At 36.8% G+C, this 19296-nt stretch overlaps 1 protein-coding gene across 5 annotated transcripts in view; it reads right to left on the reverse strand.

Moving 5' to 3' along the window:
• ELF1 (E74 like ETS transcription factor 1) overlaps nucleotides 1–19296 on the reverse strand; it is a 106716-nt gene that overhangs the window by 16651 nt on the left and 70769 nt on the right. For all 5 annotated transcript variants that reach the window (XM_077855500.1, XM_077855503.1, XM_077855502.1 and 2 more), the window contains exons 3-4: nucleotides 9005–9185; nucleotides 524–631 (exon numbers count right to left, since the gene is read on the reverse strand). In XM_077855500.1, coding sequence (XP_077711626.1) covers nucleotides 524–631; nucleotides 9005–9185 — 289 coding nt within the window. The remainder of the gene's footprint in view (nucleotides 1–523; nucleotides 632–9004; nucleotides 9186–19296) is intronic.

Here is a 19296-nt window from a genome sequence, read left to right on the forward strand (position 1 = left end):
ATGCACTGCTATGCATACAGAAAATATTCAACTTAAATACATTTAGTGTTAATTTTATGAGTTTGACACTCTGTCAGAAAAGCTTACAGAAGAACATGGATTTAAAAGCAGATCAATAATGTGGCAGTGAATTTTCTGCCACGAAGTGAATTTTTGCCTATTTCACTGATGAATACCCATAGAAATCATTAAATTAGAATAGTTTGGGCCATAAATACCCTACTGAGTACACCAATGAGGTTACCAGAATAAATTCTCCTTAATCTGCTATTTTTTTTTCTTAATCTGCTATTTGACAACTAAATAAATTACTTTTTATTCCTAAAGGTCTCACTCCCCAATTTTAAAACCGAAAAAGTCTTGTTTAACTGAATACTTTAGCAAAGCTGTCTCAACTACTACTGTACTTTAAAATGAGTCTGGGACACAAAACATATGAAACATGATCTTTCGTCTCTTGATGTTTGCCATCTAACCTTTCAAAGTATATTAATACAAACAATCATAGCACATGACCACTCACTTATTCGTTTTTCATCCAGCATAGGGCCAGGAGAATCCATATTGAGGAGTGCCTCAGCAGCCTCGATAGTTTCAATTGTTTCATCCCCATTAGGACAGGATGCTTCAACTATATGAAGAAAACATGAGTTAGCTACAAGACCTCTGTTGCTCAAAAACACACAGATTTTGATCTCTTGAACTAGGATACATCACTTAATACTTGGGTTTACATACATACTTTGTATCAACAGATAAAATCTATACGGAATATGACTATTAATTTTTTTTTTTTTAGGTAGATTCCACACCAGCAGAGAGTCCAGTGTGGGACTTGAACTCACAACCCTGAGATCAAGACTGGGACAGTTACCCAAATGAGCTACCCAGGCTTCTTTCCCTCTACCCCTCCCCCCTGCTCATGATCTCTCTAGCATAAATAAATTATTATAAATAATAATTATATGCCACTCGGGGGGGCACCTGTGTGGCAGTCGGTTAAGCATCCAACTCTTGGTTTTGGCTCAGGTCATGATCTCAGAGTCTCGAGATCGAGAGCTCTGCATCAGGCTCAGAGCTCAGTGTGGGGGTGGGGGGGATGTCCTGCTTTTTTCTTTCTCCCCCTGCCCCTCCCAACTCTTGCACATGCACTCTCTTTCACATAAATAAATCTTAAAAAAACAAAACAAAACAAAACTTAGGCCTCTGGGGTGCATGGCTGGCTCGGCTGGTATAGCATGTTAACTTTTGACCTCAGGGTTGTGTGTTCAAATCCCATGGTGGGTGTAGAACTTACTTAAAAAAATGAAAATTACAGGGATCCCTGGGTGGCGCAGCGGTTTGGCGCCTGCCTTTGGCCCAGGGCGCGATCCTGGAGACCCAGGATCGAATCCCACATCGGGCTCCCGGTGCATGGAGCCTGCTTCTCCCTCTGCCTGTGTCTCTGCGCCTCTCTCTCTCTCTCTGTGACTATCATAAATAAATAAAAATTAAAAAAAAAAAATGAAAATTACAAAAATTTTAAAAATAAAAACTTAAGCCTGTTATTAAAATCTTGTTAATTTAAGGCTTAGTAAAAAGCATATTCCTCCTATGTCAAGGCTTTGAAATTCTCTGAATTGAGGAATACTACTAAAAGTAAATTTCTAAAAAATCAAATAAGGCATAGATAACTCAATAATTATCTTTTAAATATTTATATATTTATTTACATAAGCAAGTTTTACAAAACATTTCAAAGTCTGCTGGGTAGACGAAAATGATAAAATTAGTTTATATAATAATTTAGTTGCCTACTGCTTAAGAAAAAAAACGAATTTCAAACCACTTATTTGTCAAGCTTTTCCTTTTTTTTTTTTTTAAGATTTTATTTATTTATTCACGAGAGACACATAGAGAGAGAAAGGCAGAGACATAGGCAGAGGGAGAAGCAGGCTCCTCGTAGGGAGCCCGATGTGGGACTCCATCCCAGGACGTGGGGATCACGCCCTGCGCCAAAGGCAGATGCTCAACTGCTGAGCCACCCAGGCATTCCTGTCAAGGTTTTCCTAATAAAAAAAATTAAAAATATACACATATTTTCAGAATAATAAGTGGGCTTTTCTGGCATCTTCCATAAGTGACATTCAGTTATTTTTTTAGTATAATTTTAAATACATAGGTTTTAACATAATTGATGTTCTTCAGTCCTTTGCAGTTGTAATTCTTAATGATCCTCTAAATGTCCCATCTACAGCCACTGGGAACTAAAGCTGGGGCCTGGGTCTTTTAGACATGACTTGAATAATTTTTGATAGCTTCATGCCTCCTGGGATGATAAGATGTTGCAGGCTATTCTTGTACATTTCCTGCCCCAAACTTAACGAAACGAATAGTTTCTCCTAGCTACCCTGGGATCCTTAGTGGAAAATACAGTTAGAGACAATGACCTGTACACTACTTTGAGGAGTTTTAAATATACTCATTATTTTGAAGAATTTTAAACATTTTCAAACATAAACAGAATAATACACTGAACTACAGTGTATTTATCACCCAGCTTTAAGAATTATTGACTCATGGCCTATCCCATTTTATCTATATGCACACCTCTTCCTCAATATTTTATTATAAATTCTAAACATCCTAATATTTAAGTAGTAAAACTTTTACAATGTCTCTCTAAAAGCTAAGGGCTCTGTTTTGAAAACATAAACATGGGATGCCTGTGTAGCTCAGAGGTTGAGGGTCTGCCTTTGGCTCAGGGCGTGATCCTGAATTCCCAGGATTGAGTCCCACATCAGGCTCCTTGCATGGAGCCTGCTTCTCCTCCCTCTGCCTGTGTCTCTGCCTCTCTTTATGTCTCTCATAAATAAATAAATAAATAATCTTTAAAAAAAAAAAAAAGAAACAAACATAAACATAATACTACCATCAAGCATTTAAAAAAATCAGTATTTCCTTAATATCAAATAGCATACAAATGTCCAACTGTCCGAAATATAAATGGCAGGTGGCAGGGGGAGGGTTGATAGTTTTTGTTTGAATCAAGTTTCAAACAAGGTGCAAATGAATGATACATTTCTTAAGTTTCTTTTCATTTCTATGTCCCCCCTCCATCTTTTTTCCTTGCAATCAATGAAGAAGTTAGGCTGCTTGTCTTGTAGATTCCCCACAATCTAGATTTTGCTGATTCTCCTCCCTTTGTATAGTTTAAATGTTTTTCTGTATCTTCTTTAAATTGGTAGTCAGTTCTGAAGGCTCAAACAAATTCCACTGAAATTTTAGGGGGAAGGCTATTTTTAATATGTGATGATTAGCTGGAATAACATTATAAAGAGAATAATAATCTAGTTATTTAATAATCTCATTTAATAATCTAGTTACTCAGTGATATAATTCAAATAGGAAAAGGAAAATAAATGTTTGCTTCTTAATCATATTTGTTAGTTTTCAAAAATAGTTATTAACATCATTTATTGGTGACCATTTTTATGTGCGTATATCATTATGAGATCACTGGGTGGTACAGTCAGTTCAACATTTGACTCTTGGATTCAGCTCAGGTCAAGATCTTGGGATCACGGGATCAAACCCTGAGTCAGGCTCCTCGCTTGGCGCAGAGTCAGCCTGGGTTTCTCTCTCCCTTTCCCTCTATCACTCTCCCTGCTCTCTCTCTCTCTCTCTAAAATAAATGAATTTTATAAATAAAAAATAAACAGATCTACTTTAATCCATTAGTTACTGTCCTCATTAATGTTTAAGTTGTCCCATGTTTGACTAAAAAATATTTTGTCTTTGTCCTTTTAAAGAAAACAGATCATGAGTTCATACTAATATTTGCAATTCAAATTTAGCACTATAAAATTTATTTCTAGAATTATATATTTATACCATGTAATTATGTAGACTCTATAGGATTATAGAATTTTTATTTAACGTTGTAATTTAACATTTGTATATCTAGTTTTACTCTATAAATCTTGGCTTCTTAGGACATTAACATCATTATTTGTTTCATTTTACCCTAACATCTCTCTCATATGTACACACTCACACAAGTTGTAATTACTGGAAACAATTTAAGATTTCTTAGCAGCTTTATTTTTATTTTTTGCCTTTTAGGCTATTTCCTGTTAGGAAATGCATAGCCTTAAAAATAACTTTAGAGGCGCCAGGATGGCTCAGTCAGTTAAGTGTCCAACTCTTAATTTCAGCTCAGATCATGATCTCAGGGTTGTGAGACTGAGCCCCAAGTCAGAATCCATGCTGGGTGTGAAACCTGCTTAAGATTCTCAATCCTCTCCTTTTGCCCCTCCCCCGCTCATTTTCTATAAATAAATAAATAAATAAATAAATAAATAAATAAATAAATAAATAAATAAAATATTTTTAAAAGATCACTTTAAGTAATTCTTCTTTTTATGGTTATGCCACTCCTCAATTACAATAATGTAATTAGGCTCATTTGTTTTAGTGTGCTTCAATTTTTAGAGATTGCTAATTTTTCCTCTTTTGGACCTAGTGTTGTTTTATCATTATGTTAAATGTTTACTAGGTTCCAAAGTTAAAATGACATAACAAAGTGTATTTAGAAAATCTACCTTTCATCCCTGTCCCTTCCTTTTCCCTGTAAAAAACCATTTTTATTAGTTTTGTGATTTATCTTCTATATTTATAAAAGAGATATATCTTTTATATTTATCTTTATATTTTTAAAATATAAGCAAAGATACATTATTTATATCTTTTCTATCTTAAATAAAAGTAATATACTATTTATGCTACCTGACCTTTGCCTTTTTTAACTTATTATACAGTAGAAATCATTTCACAGCCATATATACAGAAATCATGTCACCTTTTGTATTTAAAAAATATGAGGCAAGTTAAATATGTTTAGTATCATTGTTAGTTTGTAAAATTTTATTTCATTCAGCTTCATTTGCTTAAATTGAGAAAAGCAAAATAAATGGGTAAGTCCTACATAAAACAGGAAAGAAAACCAAAAAAATACATCTGCCTTTTAAAGACATAAAGAAAATGTTAGCCTTTCATTAAATGGATGCCAAAAATTTCTTTTGGCAATAGTAAACCCACAAGCTTTTAATATGTGCATTTTAAAACTTCTTTGTAAAAAAGAAAAAAACATTAAAGAAATTTTTTTAATTAAAAAAACATTAGCTGTGACCTAGCAACTAGTTAAAATCTATTTACACCAAGGACAGAAAGCATAGATACTATAATAATTTAGGGAATAATTAATTAAATATATTTTATATTATTATAAATTACTAAAAATTGCATTTGATCTTATAAAAACAGACAAGAATACATATGAAAGAGACCTAATAGTATTATTTAAAAGATAAGATTTAATAATGAGGGGCATCTGGGTGGTTCAATCGGTTAAGTGTCTGCCTTCAACTCAGGTCATGATCCCAGGGTCCTGGGATGGAGCCCCTGCATCAGGCTCTCTGCTCAGCAAGGAGTCTACTTCTCCCTCTTCCTCTGCCCCTGCCTCTGCTCCTCCTCTCTCTCTCAACACACAAGCTCTCTCTAACAAATAAAATCTTTAAAAAAACACTATTAGGGATCCCTGGGTGGCTCAGCGGTTTAGCGCCTGCCTTTGGCCCAGGGTGTGATCCTGGAGTCCTGGAATCAAGTCCCACGTCAGGCTCCTGGCATGGAGCCTGCTTCTCTCCCTCTGCCTGTGTCTCTGCCTCTCTCTCTCTTTCTCTCTAGGTCTATCATGAATAAATAAATAAAATCTTAAAAAAAAAAACACTATTAAACAAGACTTACTAATGAATACAGTCATTATGGTTACCTTCTATTTGAGAAAATATAATTTGCACCACCTCCGTTAATTTTACTTTTAGATCTTCAAAGATTGGCAATGGAAGAAGAATCTCCACATACAAAGAACTCGTGGTCAAATCATTTTAAAAAATTGTTAACACCATAACCTTTTTCAAAATGAAACCTTATGTGGAACTCCAACATATAGATAAAAGTGGTATTTTACCATTATACAGGTTCAAATATACATCAAACTTGATATGAGATCAACCGATGATAAAAATGAAAGTGTTTTGATGAACATGAAAATCTGAAATCAGGGCATACAGATGACACAGTCTAACAGAAGCCTCAAATCCATAAAAATAATTCAATCTTTCTATCACTGAAGATTTCAAACAAAATAAAAATTATGGAACATAGTATAAGGAATTCTCACACATCCATTCTCAGCATTAACCATTATCAACACATGGTTAATCTTCTTTCATTTATACTCCAGTTACTGCCCCAAGGTCCCCTTGCACACACCCCACACCCACTCCCCAGATTATTTTGAAGGAATCTAAGACATCATATTTTATCTAAATATTTTAGCGTATGTATGGCATGTTATTGTCATACCTAAAAATACTAATAATAATTCCTTAATATCGGGATGCCTGGGTGGCTCAGCGGTTGAGCATCTGCCTTTCACTCAGAGCGTGGTCCTGGAGTCCTGGGATCGAGTCCCACATCCAGCTCCCTGCATGGAGCCTGCTTCTCCCTCTGCCTCTCTCTCTGTGTCTCTCAGGAATAAATAAATAAAATCTTTTTTAAAAATTCCTTAATATCAAAAAAAAAAATTCCTTAATATCATCTGAAGTGCAACCTAGGACTCACATGTACAGTTTATAAACTCTTCTTTCCCTATCTCTTTCTTCCCCAGTAGTTTCTGAGAAACACAACATTCTTCCTTCTCTCACTCTGAACTTAGGAGGGCTACAAGGTTCTTCACTTTCTTATGACATTGCTCAAACAAGGATGGAAGAGTTAAAGGCTCAGGTTGGGAAATAAGAAAGGGGAGGGAGAATATGCAAATAGCAAATCTGGTTTTCAAGATACAGCTTGTTGTCCAGACCCGTTCAATACCAGTTCTACTTTCCAGGAAGGAAGGGGCCTGTTTGTATCTTGCCATCAGTTATCTTTAAGTCCAAGCCCAAGAGAATGAAACACTGAAAGAAGCAATTCTTTCTCCTAAAGATCTAAGATCTGCTTTCCTAAGTCTCAATTCCTTCTCTGAGGACCACGCTGATGACTAAAACCAGGAATAAACACGCCTTTAGGGGAGACTCTCATTCCCAACCTACAGAGACAGCGTAGCCTTACATTAAGGCATCAAGAAGTTGTGACAAAATATACTGCAAAAAACCCACTAGCGGGGATCCCTGGGTGGCTCAGCGGTTTGGCACCTGCCTTTGGCCCAGGGCGCGATCCTGGAGTCCCGGGATCGAGTCCCATGTCGGGCTCCCAGTATGGAGCCTGCTTCTCCCTCTGCCTTCCTCTGTCTCTCTGCCTCTCTCTATATATATATCATAAATAAATAAATCTTTAAAAAAAAAAACAACCTACTAGCTACACAAAGGATATATGCACAGTGATGATCATTCTGTTATACAAAACACACGATCTGCCACCAGTAATGAATGGAAACGTCTCATCGATCAATCTAATTCCCTAATTGATAAGGAAAAATCTGCTAAGTCTAGATTTATCAAAATACTTTCATTTGGGTTCCTCTAAACAAAAAATGTGAATACAGGAGAACAGGCTTTGTAAAAAACAGAGGACAATACAAAAACTAAGTGTTGTTTGTCAACGTTATCAGTGGGGACTCAGTCACATGATACGTGATCTTACGCAAGTCATTTCATTTAACCTCTCTTCTTTTTCTGTTCTGAGAATTAAATGAGATAATGAACTTTTAGAAATCTACTATGTTAATATGATGCGCTTAGAAGGAGACAGTGCCGTTTTGTGGTATTCTTGCTCAAAAGGCATTATTTCAGTCCACTCATGAGTGAATATCACACAAATAAAATTAAGGGACATAATATAATGTACTCCTCGAAAGTGTCAATGTGCCTGAGGGACAAAGAGAGCCAGAGGAACTGTTATAGACTGGAAGAGACTAAGAAGAAATAACTAAATATAGAGTAAGACGGTAGATAGGATACTGAAACAGAAAAAGGACATTAGTTTGAAATGGTTGGCATACAAATAAAGTGTAGATTTAGTTAATAACATTATGGCTATGTTAATTTCCTATTCTTTTTAAATTTAAGAATAAATATTCAAATAACCTTTGCTTCTCAATAAGTAATTTTCTCAAATACCTCCAACACCTCTGGCCAAGATAAATGAATGTAAATGTATAAAAATTCAAATCCAGGGGATCCCCGGGTGGCTCAGTTGTTCAGCGCCTGCCTTTAGCCCAGGACCTGGTCCTGGAGTCCCGGGATCAAGTCCCATGTCGGGCTCCTGGCATGGAGCCTGCTTCTCCCTCTGCCTGTGTCTGTCTCTGCCCCTCTCTCTCTCTCAATCTCTCTCTTTCTCTCTATGTCTGTCATGAATAAATAAAATCTTTAAAAAAAATTCAAATCCATGTACCAATTCCTAAAACTGATGAAAAAGCATTACCACTATCTCACACTTACACAGTGAACTCTTCACGTTTCAAATATGTTACTAGTCCTGACTGAACCAGAAGAGAAATCTTCTTTAAACCCTAGTACCAAAAAAAAAAAAAAAAAAACCCTAGTACCTTATCCTACATTTGGGTCATGGCCTCCTATTTTGCCTCCTGTGACAGCAGTAAAGAAGAATATTCCTATGTTGTTCCCTACAAACAACTTTTCATTGTTAACAAGAATACAGAGTGTGGCATATAAAAAGTGCTCAGTGAATACCTGACGAATTCAGTTGGTCTGGTTCTTCTTACATATCTATTTTGTCACATTCAACTCAGTACATTTAGGAAAGAGGGAAGGGAGGTGAGAAAGCACTATGAAACACAGGTGGATGAGAGAAAATATAATTTCCTTCTCCCTGAAGGGCTCTAGCCTCTGTAGATGATGGAGTCACTTGAAACCCAGTTAGGACTTCTTATGTCCCCAAAATCACAGGGCAAGGATACTGCCCAAAATTGTGCTGAGGTAAGGTGCTGCTGGAGGCGCACACACACCTGTAAGCGTGATGTCGTCGTCATCATCATCTATGATCTCTTCTTCAGCGACATCCAGGGAGCTCTCAGTAATCATGTCATTGGGCTCTTCCACACAGGCTAGACCTGCGTAACTATTGAGAATGTCAGCACCAGGAACATGTTCCACAATTACAGCAGGAAAAATAGCTGGGTCACCAAGCTGTGGGAGGTGAGTGGAAAAAAGGATTAACAAAATGTTTGCTTTTGTTAAATACAACCAAAAAATATTTTATACTGGACATCAGTTTAGTTTTTATATCATTGGCTAGTTAAATCTTGACAATCTTTCTGAGCTGCAAATAATACATATCTATTAAGACAAAATAAAATTTTATTATCAATATTGGGTCTTGACTATAGGATTTCCACTGGAAAATCCTATAAAAGCATATTTTTAAACCACATTAAATTTTAAAAACCCCTGGGGATCCCTGGGTGGCGCAGCGGTTTAGTGCCTGCCTTTGGCCCAGGGCGCGATCCTGGAGACCCGGGATCGAATCCCACGTCGGGCTCCCGGTGCATGGAGCCTGCTTCTCCCTCTGCCTATGTCTCTGCCTCTCTCTCTCTCTCTGTGACTATCATAAATAAATAAAAATTTTTAAAAATTTAAAAAAAAAATTTTAAAAACCCCTAATATCACTAATTCATATAAAGTGGCACACGGATGAAATATACAATTAAATAAAATCTCAACGAAAGTTTGACAGGAACCACATAAGTTTAATAAGTGTTACATTGTCACTGGCACACAGGCTGGGTTCAACAATAGCTTTTGACTCAAATGGAAAAATTATCTTTCATTTTCTATCTCTTAATATGATCATGAAATGTTTGATATCTATCACTATCTTTCTATATTATTATTTTTATTTCTTCTGATTTGACAGTGGTAGACACTCCTCCTTTAACCCTAAATGATCCAGTGTATATTTCCTAACATGTTTGTAGCACTGTACAATGTTAAATGGTTAACATAACCATTAAACCTTTTAAAAGGTTAAATGTTACTTCTTTCATAAGGATTTAACTACTTCAATTAAACATTAAGATATGGGGATCCCTGGGTGGCGCAGCGGTTTGGCGCCTGCCTTTGGCCCAGGGCGCGATCCTGGAGACCCGGGATCGAATCCCACATCGGGCTCCTGGTGCATGGAGCCTGCTTCTCCCTCTGCCTGTGTCTCTGCCTCTCTCTCTCTCTCTGTGACTGTCATAAATAAATAAAAATAAAAAAAACATTAAGATATGGGTGCTAAACATACTATCTGTGTTTTCAAGAATCCTATGCTCTGAAATTTATGATTAAGAACCCTAGAATAGGGACGCCCAAGTGGCTTAGTGGTTGAGTGCCTGCCTTTGGCTGGGGGTGTGATCCCGGATTCCTGGGTTCGAGTCCCACATCAGGCTTCCTGCATGGAGCCTGCTTCTCCCTCAGCCTGTGTCTCTGCCTCTTTCTCTGTCTCTCATGAATAAATAAATAAAATCTTAAAAAAAAAAGAGAGAACCCTAGAACATATTTTGATCATTTTATTTCAAAATGTTTCTTCCTAATTCAGAAAAGAGGAAGTTAGAAGTAAGTGTCTCTCCAAATCCTAAGTTTTAAAACAGAAAATAGGAGGTTCACACACTGCACTGTAAAACACACACACAAGAGAAAGTACATAAAATGGCAAAGTATAGTCATTTGGCTTTCCTTTTCTCTTTTTTAAGAAGCGAATGCTGCACATGCAATCCATCCTAGAAGGAACATGTGCTTGTTGAAACACTTCTTTCTTAAGAGCTCAAGGTTAAGCTCCTAATCTTCTAATGAGGCCGAGCCCAGAACTGAGTTAATTTTTACGTGATTTCATTTTATGTGCAACAACTCTATGTACCAGGTAAGAATAGGGCTTATCACCTCCATCCATTGGCAGATGAAGAATCAGATTAAGAAATTTACCTAAGGTCGCCCACGAAGTCAGAGACAAAGGCATGTCAAAGCAATTCCCAGGAGCAGTCCTCAACCCAGATGAAACCAAAGTTTTACTTCCTAACCAAATCTATGTGGCTCCTGAAATTTGGGGTAGCTGAGTGTTAAGGTTTTGAGTATTACAAGGGATATCTCCAAAATTTTATCTAAATCTACGTAGTTGTCGAGTTTCAAATAACTACAGATATTTGTTACTACTTTCTTCCTTGTTGTATTCTACTTACCAGTTAGTGAATTGGAGGAATGATGACTCTATTTCCTAGAATGTATAGGTCTCAAGAACATGGTTTTGTAGAACACTAATCCATGCTACTTGTACATCAGTGTCCCTCCCCAGAGGCATCCCCTGCTACCAGTTTCTTTGTTCCATAACAGAGACAGTCTATGTATAACCAAGTCTATTTCAATTTACTTTAATTACTTTTAATTTCACTTCAAAGATTGATAACTTTTATTCAGTTTATTAAGGAAAATGTTAGGCACAACAGTAGAGCAAGACCATTAGTTTCCTTTGAAGCGAAAAGCTTAATAATTAAGAATGAAAAGGAAGGGGGGGGGAGAAAAACAAGGGAAACAAAAAGAATGAAAAGGGACACACGGTTCTGCGGTTTAGAAGGCAGCAACACGTAAACTCAAAAGATTGTGAACCATGACAGCTTGGGCATTCTCCAATCCTACTGTCATTTTCCTCACTTTAAATCAAAGAAGAGGGGATCCCTGGGTGGCTCAGCGGTTTGGCACCTGCCTTCAGCCCAGGGAGCCCAGGGCGTGATCCTGGAGTTCTGGGATCAAGTCCCACGTCAGGCTCCCTGCGTGGAGCCTGCTTCTCCCTCTGCGTGGAGCCTGCTTCTCCCTCTGCCTGTGTCTCTGCCTCCCTCTCTCTCTGTTTCTCTCATGAATAAATAATAAAATAAAATCTTTCAAAATAAATAAATCAAAGAAGAGCATGAGCTGATCCTAAGGGCACTTCCAGGTTTTGTTTTCTTAAGATATTTTAGGCATATATTAAGGCATGGATGCCAAAACTAAGTATATAATGTTACGATAGAAGAGATGCATCCTTTAAAAAAAAAAAAGATTTTATTTATTTATTCTTAAGAGAGAGAGAGAGAGGCAGAGGGAGAAGCAGGCTCCCCATGGAGCAGGGAGTCCGATGTAGGGCTCCACCTCAGGACCCTGGGATCATGACCAGAGCCAAAGGTAGACACCTAGCCACTTAGCCACCCAGGCACCCCTAGAAGACATTCATTCATTTGGACTAAATGGCTGGGGTGGGGGGTGGTTACCATGCACAACAGCCACCTGCTTGTTGCCTCTGCTAGCACTATTAACTCCCTTCATTGGCACTTAACATGCACCAGGTACTCTGCTCACTGCTTTTTATGAATTACCACCTTATTTAATCATCTCAAAAGCCTATGAGAGAGATACATTGGATTATCTGTTTTCTACATGGGAAAACACTAGCTCGAGGGGAAGGGAAATAATTTACCACAAAGCATTCAGCTAGTAGGTGGTAGGACCTTAAATGAAACAGACTCCAAGGTCTCTGCTCTTTCTCCGTACACTATTATAGCCTTAAACATGGAGCCCTTTTGTTTTACTGGCATATTTATTTGGCTGTGCGAAACGAAACCAAACCAAACCAAAACAACACAACACACAAAAACCAGAAAAAGTAAGGAGCTGTGCTGTGTTTCAGGTATGACTTTCTATATCATCGTTTGCAGGGATTCTCCAATCTGAGTCTATTATGAACTTCATCATGGGCACAGACAGGGACTTCCCAGGATTACTCCTGACTTAGCCATACTGTCTTTCTCTAGGGTACTCGCTCCTTTCATGAAAAGCATGGGCCACTCTTTTCTGAATATCCCATGAAATGCAGATGTATATACAAAGTTGTTTCTCTCTAATTTCTCCAGGGTGCTACTAAATCATATACAGCAAACAGACCAACACTAAATGTCAGGTAACAGGCCTGAATCTATATATATAAAATGCATCCAGGAAACCCCGTGGGTGACTGAAAAGAATCTCTCCCTATGTTACCATAAATGGACGGAATATACTCCAGAAACTCTAGTTCCTGGTCTGGGCTCATGATAAATTCCAGCCTTTTATACGGATTGACTAGCAACTAACTGGCTCAAGTCTGAGTTACCAGGAACCTAAAAATTTTATAGCCACACATTCTAAGATTCCTGATAGAGAAATGGTTCCCAACCTCTTAAATGAAGATATGGCAAAATTTCAAATATTAAATGTTTCCTATATTTAATTTTAAAAATGAATAAAATACTGAGACTTGTATTAGTTCGCTAGGGCTGGTGTAACAAAGCATCACAGACTGCGCAGCTTTAATAACAGAAATTTGTTGTCTCAGAATTCTGGAAGCTGGAAATCTGAAATCGAGGTGTTGGCAAGGTCACTCCTTCTGAGGGCTATCAGGGAGGGATCTGTTCCTGACTCTCTCCTTGGCTTGTAGACAACTGTCTTTATGTTCACATGGTATTCTTCCCTGTGTCTGCGTCCAAATTTTCTCTTCTTGTAAGGACACTGATCATATTGAATCAGAGATCAGATCCCTCCCCGAGGGAGTAATTCAACTCATAATAGGATCCAATTTAATTTAGTTTTAAGCCTATCATTTGATGGTTGGCTCCATCTACCCAAAACAATGGCAATTAAGATGATATATTCTTGTTACTTATTTCTAAATTGGGGTTAGTCATTATTCTTCAAATGTTTCTTTGCTGAAGACCACCAAATCTTTTCCACCTGTTTTCCCCACATCATTTCACCCAGAACCTTTCCCAAGTTTTATTTAAGAGATGAACTTCAGGAGCACCTTGGTGGCTCAATAGGTTCAGGGTCTGTCTTCAGCTCAGTTCATGATCCCAGAGTCCTGGGATGGAGCCCCACACATCAGGTTTCCTACTTGGCAGGGAAGCCTATTTCTTTCTCTCCCTTTGCCCCTCCCCCCACCCTGCTCAAGCTCACACCGTCTCTCAAATAATAATAAAAAAAAAAAAAAAAAAAAAAAAAAGAACTTTAGGAAGATCACAGCTATTCACAAAATGGCCATATTCCTCATAGCCAGCAATAAGAGCTGTTATCTCCTTTTAAGAAATGAAGGTGTCAACACTTTGTTAATGTGCTAACAAAAATACTGTTTCATTTGGTTGGCTATGTTAAAAAAAAAAAACCTCCAAATATCTCTAAAACCTGTGTTTATTTAAATAATCATCTTCTCCTCACTTTTAGCTGAATCAGAGAATCCCAGTTTACCAATGATTGTCAACAGTGATCCTATGCTGGGAAACACCTAAAAATATCAATACTTGACCCTACATGGAAGCAAACGATCAGAACATCTGGGGACGTGACCAGGGCATGTTTATTAAAGTTCCTTGGGTGGTTCTAACGCGCATGCAGGGTTTAGAACCACTACTCTAAAGAATTACAAAATTCAAAACTGCAGTCCTTGAACTGAGTTAACCTGATTCACATCAATGTCTGAAATATTAGTAATCCAAAAAAAACCAAAGCTATATTACTTTTATTATTACATCTTTTGGCACTTGCAGACTATTTTCCCATTTGTTTTTGTAACAGAACCAAAATAAATCACAAAATGATGGGTGGGAAAAGAATGGAAGACTTCTTGGGATTACAATCTGTCAAAGATCAGAGTTTTCAAAGCCTCACTTTTTATAAGCAAATTAAGCAGTAGTGATTAGCTTTCAACTGCTGTATAACTTTACTGAGGGTCTTAATGACTCGAGAGAGAAAAATATATACCAGCTTTCCTTTCTATTAATTTCAGATAAATTTAACACACGTATTGAAAGCAAAACTTAACAATTTTTTTTTAGCAGATATAAAAAAAATCAAACCAAATTCTGGCATGAAAGAGAGTTCCCAAATTTCAACACCTTCTACTACACAGTTGCCATTTGTTGTGGTTGGTGACATATGTGGCAATACCATAAAATTAAAAAGAGAAGGAAAGTGGCCTATCTGTAAACAGCAATGTATGTTGCTACACTCACTAGGGTATACCTCAATCTCACTATATGAGTATACCACAACCCAAGGTCCTAAGACGGTATTTAAGGAAGTATGGACCATTATTCCAACTATATGGTAAGTTTATTCAACAGGTCTTTGGTTATAAAAAAAAAAACAAAAGAACTTGCAAATAACTTGTTTACCAAGTTTGCCTGACAGCATAGCTCAATCTAGTAACATGGTTGTGAAACATTCTGCCAAGATCCTCTATGAAATAGTTGAAAATGAAATATGTATCAAATGTTTTCCTGAAAGAAAGGCAAGTTAAAAACAGTCTTTAAAAACTTCCCAATGCAGACATTCATTTTTTAAGATAGATGCAAAATGAGCACATTTTTAAGTATTTACACTATCACTTTGCCACAAGACAAGGCAAAACCAAGAGTGGGCGGGGTGGGGCGTCCCTTTTCCCATAATCTTCAGTAGCATCCCCACCCAAAGGCCACTCCAAGAAACTTAACACGCTAAACATAGTTCACTTGCTAAGAAAATGAGTCTTTGAAACCAATTCCCATGTCTTTTTTTTCTGATCAGAATACTGCCCCCAAAGCCTCATCCTACAAAGGCACTGCTGTGAAACTATTTCTTTCACCTTTGACTTAAAAAAACAAAACACAAAACCAAAAACCCAACAACACCTCAGTCTATCAAGGACACGATCAGATATTTCCTATGCAGCAAATGCACTAAAAATACCCCTGGTGAAAATAGGATGTAATAGTAAGTGCTTGAGCTCTAGAATTAGAATGACCCTGATTACGGTCAGACTGCACCATGCCCTGGGTGTCTGAACTCCAACAAAATTTTCAGCCTCTCTAGGCTTCCATGTTTGTGTCTACCTAAAATGAGAATAACTTCCAGAATTGTTGTAAGAATTCAATGACATGCAAATAGATCACCTGTTCTGCATGGCATATAGTAACCATTCAATAAAACAATTTGGTGATATAGTGCCTCAATATTTGACTTAGATAGAAATAAACACTCTTAAAATTTGGCTTACTACTTATATACATATACCAGATCATCACATTGTACACTTAAATAATGTTATATATAAGTTACATCTCAATAAAACTGGGGGGGGGGGACTTCTAATCTTACATTTGACAGACATGTTTTTTTTGTTGTTGTTGTTGTTTTTAATTAAGAATAGTCCTTCCAGAAAAGCAGTGAACACAACTCAACCATCTAGTCTCAGCAACAACTGTTTAACAGCTTCCAGAAAAAGCAAAACCTGAAACATAATCAATTTTGTGACAATTCATCAAGCTGTACACTTATGACTTGTGCATATTTTATATTTATGCAATATTTCAATAAAAAAGTCTAAAAGTAGAGGTAAATCTGATGGGAGATACAGAACTTAAAAAGGAGACTATTACGGTATAAGCCATAATAAAATTAAAGGGAACATCTAGGTGGATTTACACACATAAAATTAAGGTGACGAGTGAACAAAATGAATTAAAATTCCTAAAAATAAATAAATAAATAAATAAATTAAAAAAAAAATATTCCTTTAAACAAGCTCCCATGGTGCATTTTTGAAAAACTGTTTAGGGGAATAGATTAATACACACATACATTTGTATGCCAAGAGTATTAAACATTATTGTCCCTTTTCCATTTAGTTCCCTTCCCTAATAACTACCACTGTTTCCAGTTTTCAAAATACATTTTGAATGATCTCAGGAATTGATGTATTACATAAAATAAGCCAGGATTGTGCAATAAATCTCTGAGGCTCAGAACAAAGTTTTTTGTGAAGGCTTCTTCACAGCCAAATTCTCCTCATACTTTAAAAAACCTGTCATTAAAACAGCTTCATTATCTGCAAATGAGAATACTTCTGTTGACCAATTCAAGCTCTCTTTACATGAGCTTATCCATCTTTAGTCTAAAAGAAAATGAAAGAGAGCTTCAGCAAACAAGCAGAAAAGGCTATGGAGCTGTAGTACATACTGCCTAGCACGTTTGTCTAACTTCTGAAAAATAGCTTTCCGGACTAAAAATGTAGTACGTGAATCTAGTTTTTAAAAATTTTAATATGTAAATGTATTTGGGAGAAAGTGAGAATCCTACTTATGTATAACTGCTATAAAAGACGATTTACTTAATATTCTTCTAGATTCTCTTTTTCCTTCGAGGTTCTTTTTCCTCTTTTATGTCTTTCCCAGCATAATGGATAAGAGCTTGGGCTTTCTCAAGTCCTCAACTCAACCCCAGTGCAGGTGCTGTTGCATTCTACAGTAGTGTTTCTGGGCAACATTCATCTCCTCATTCAACCTCCCCGAGATTTCTCCTTACAAAGGCTCTCCTTATTCATAAGATGAGGATAACAATAGTGGCCACACAGTACAGGGTTATGGCGAGGATTGAAAGAAAATATGCGAGAGCACTCTCTTTGTGAAGACTGTGTATCCCGGGCAGCTGTCCTAACTTGGGCTCGAATAATAAATACTCTCCTCCTTTCTTCTAGAAATTCTAAAAGGTCTGTTTCATTTTGTGTTGACACATCTCTAGAGAAAATATTCTGCACTCGTAAGAATAACTAAAAATAAAATAATCAGAAAGAAACAGAAGGAGTAAAACATTTTTAAGTCAACTGTATCCAGGTGTGCCACACTCAACCAAAACCAGTTGAAAACCAGGTCACTTAAAATAGACTCTTTAAAAGTTGAAGGAACAAAAATGTGTACTTTAAAAAGAAAATCTAGAGAAACAGAGGTATTGAGGTTGACTTTCTAGTCTGTAGAATCACCTGTCCTTCCTCTATAAATTACAGGTAAAATGCTTTAGCTCATGCTCAGAGTCTCATTGTAAAAATCTCATATGGCTTTCTAGACACCATTGTGGGGCCTGCCTCCTCCCCCCAAGTATGTAAAGAAAAGTGTAATTATCAAGTCAGAGAAAAGAAGGAATCTCACAACTAGAGATAGTTTTCATCTTTTGAGGAGTAGCCTTTGGATAAACTTCTATGAATTATTTTTTTTAAAACCAACATCATATAATTTAATAAAATCAAAATTTTTTAAAAAGAAAAAATGCATATTGCCCACAGGACCTGGCAAAGGTAAGAGACAATAAATATCGCTCTTATATTTAAACAAACTACCCATTTGGGGATTAACCTATCGTTCATGTGTCCACACATACTTTGCCAGGTTTTGGTATCAGTGTTATGTTGGTTTTGTAAAAACGAATTAGGAAACTTCTCTCTCTGAACTGAAACTATTTAAACTATTCATTAAAGTTTAAAATAACATCCATGAAACTCTTTGGACCTACCAGTTTTATGCATGTGAGGATTATTCCTGGCAATCTCTTTGGATTTTTTTTGTTACTAGTGCATTTTCATTTTAAACAAAACACCAAATATTCATTACTGCCATTCTAAAAACTTTGAAATACTTCAATGCACTACCTCAAGTGATATATCAAATCCCCATAGACTTGTGCAATTATCTCTTAACAGAAATATAAACAAAGTACTGTCAAAATCAATTTGTAAAGATGGACTCCCGGGTGGCTCAGTGGTTTAAGCACGTCTGCCTTCGGCTCAGGGTGTGATTCCAGTGTTCTGGGATCAAGTCCCACATCGGGCTCCCTGCATGGAGCCTGCTTCTCCCTTTGCTTCTCTCTTTCTATGTCTCTCTCATGAATAAATAAATAAAATATTTAAAAAAATAATTTGTAAAGAAACGAACAGCTAATAAGACCAACTATCCACTGATACTCTAAAACAATGTTATTAAATCAGAATTGGGACCCAAATATCCTTAGTAAATAGGATAGGTTATTTTGAACAGTACCCTGGGTGCCTTTGCAACTCTGCCCTAGGAATCTATTACAAGATTCTAAAATAGTTATTCTAGTTATAATATTCTTCAATAGGAAAAGGAAATAGTATCTCTATAACAGAATGATTTGTAGGAATTAAAGTGTATGTGGAAAAAATACTATCAACCATAAAGGGTTCTACGAAATGTTAGGAAATATTTTTACACTTGACTCAAGACTAAAGAAGGCAATGTATTACAAGGCAGCATTTAGACACAAAACTAAAATATATGCTTCGACCAGCCTCTTCACTTTCCAATGGCTCTCCTTCAATATCCTAGGTTTTTAAAAAAAGATTTTATTTATTTGAGAGAGAGAGAGCACACATGAGCAGGGGGAGGGGTAGAGGAAGAGGAGAAAACCAGATTCCCCGCTGAGCAAGGGAGCA

This window comes from Canis aureus, chromosome 17 (assembly GCF_053574225.1).
Source record: "Canis aureus isolate CA01 chromosome 17, VMU_Caureus_v.1.0, whole genome shotgun sequence".
In the NCBI taxonomy this organism is placed as follows: domain Eukaryota; kingdom Metazoa; phylum Chordata; class Mammalia; order Carnivora; family Canidae; genus Canis; species Canis aureus.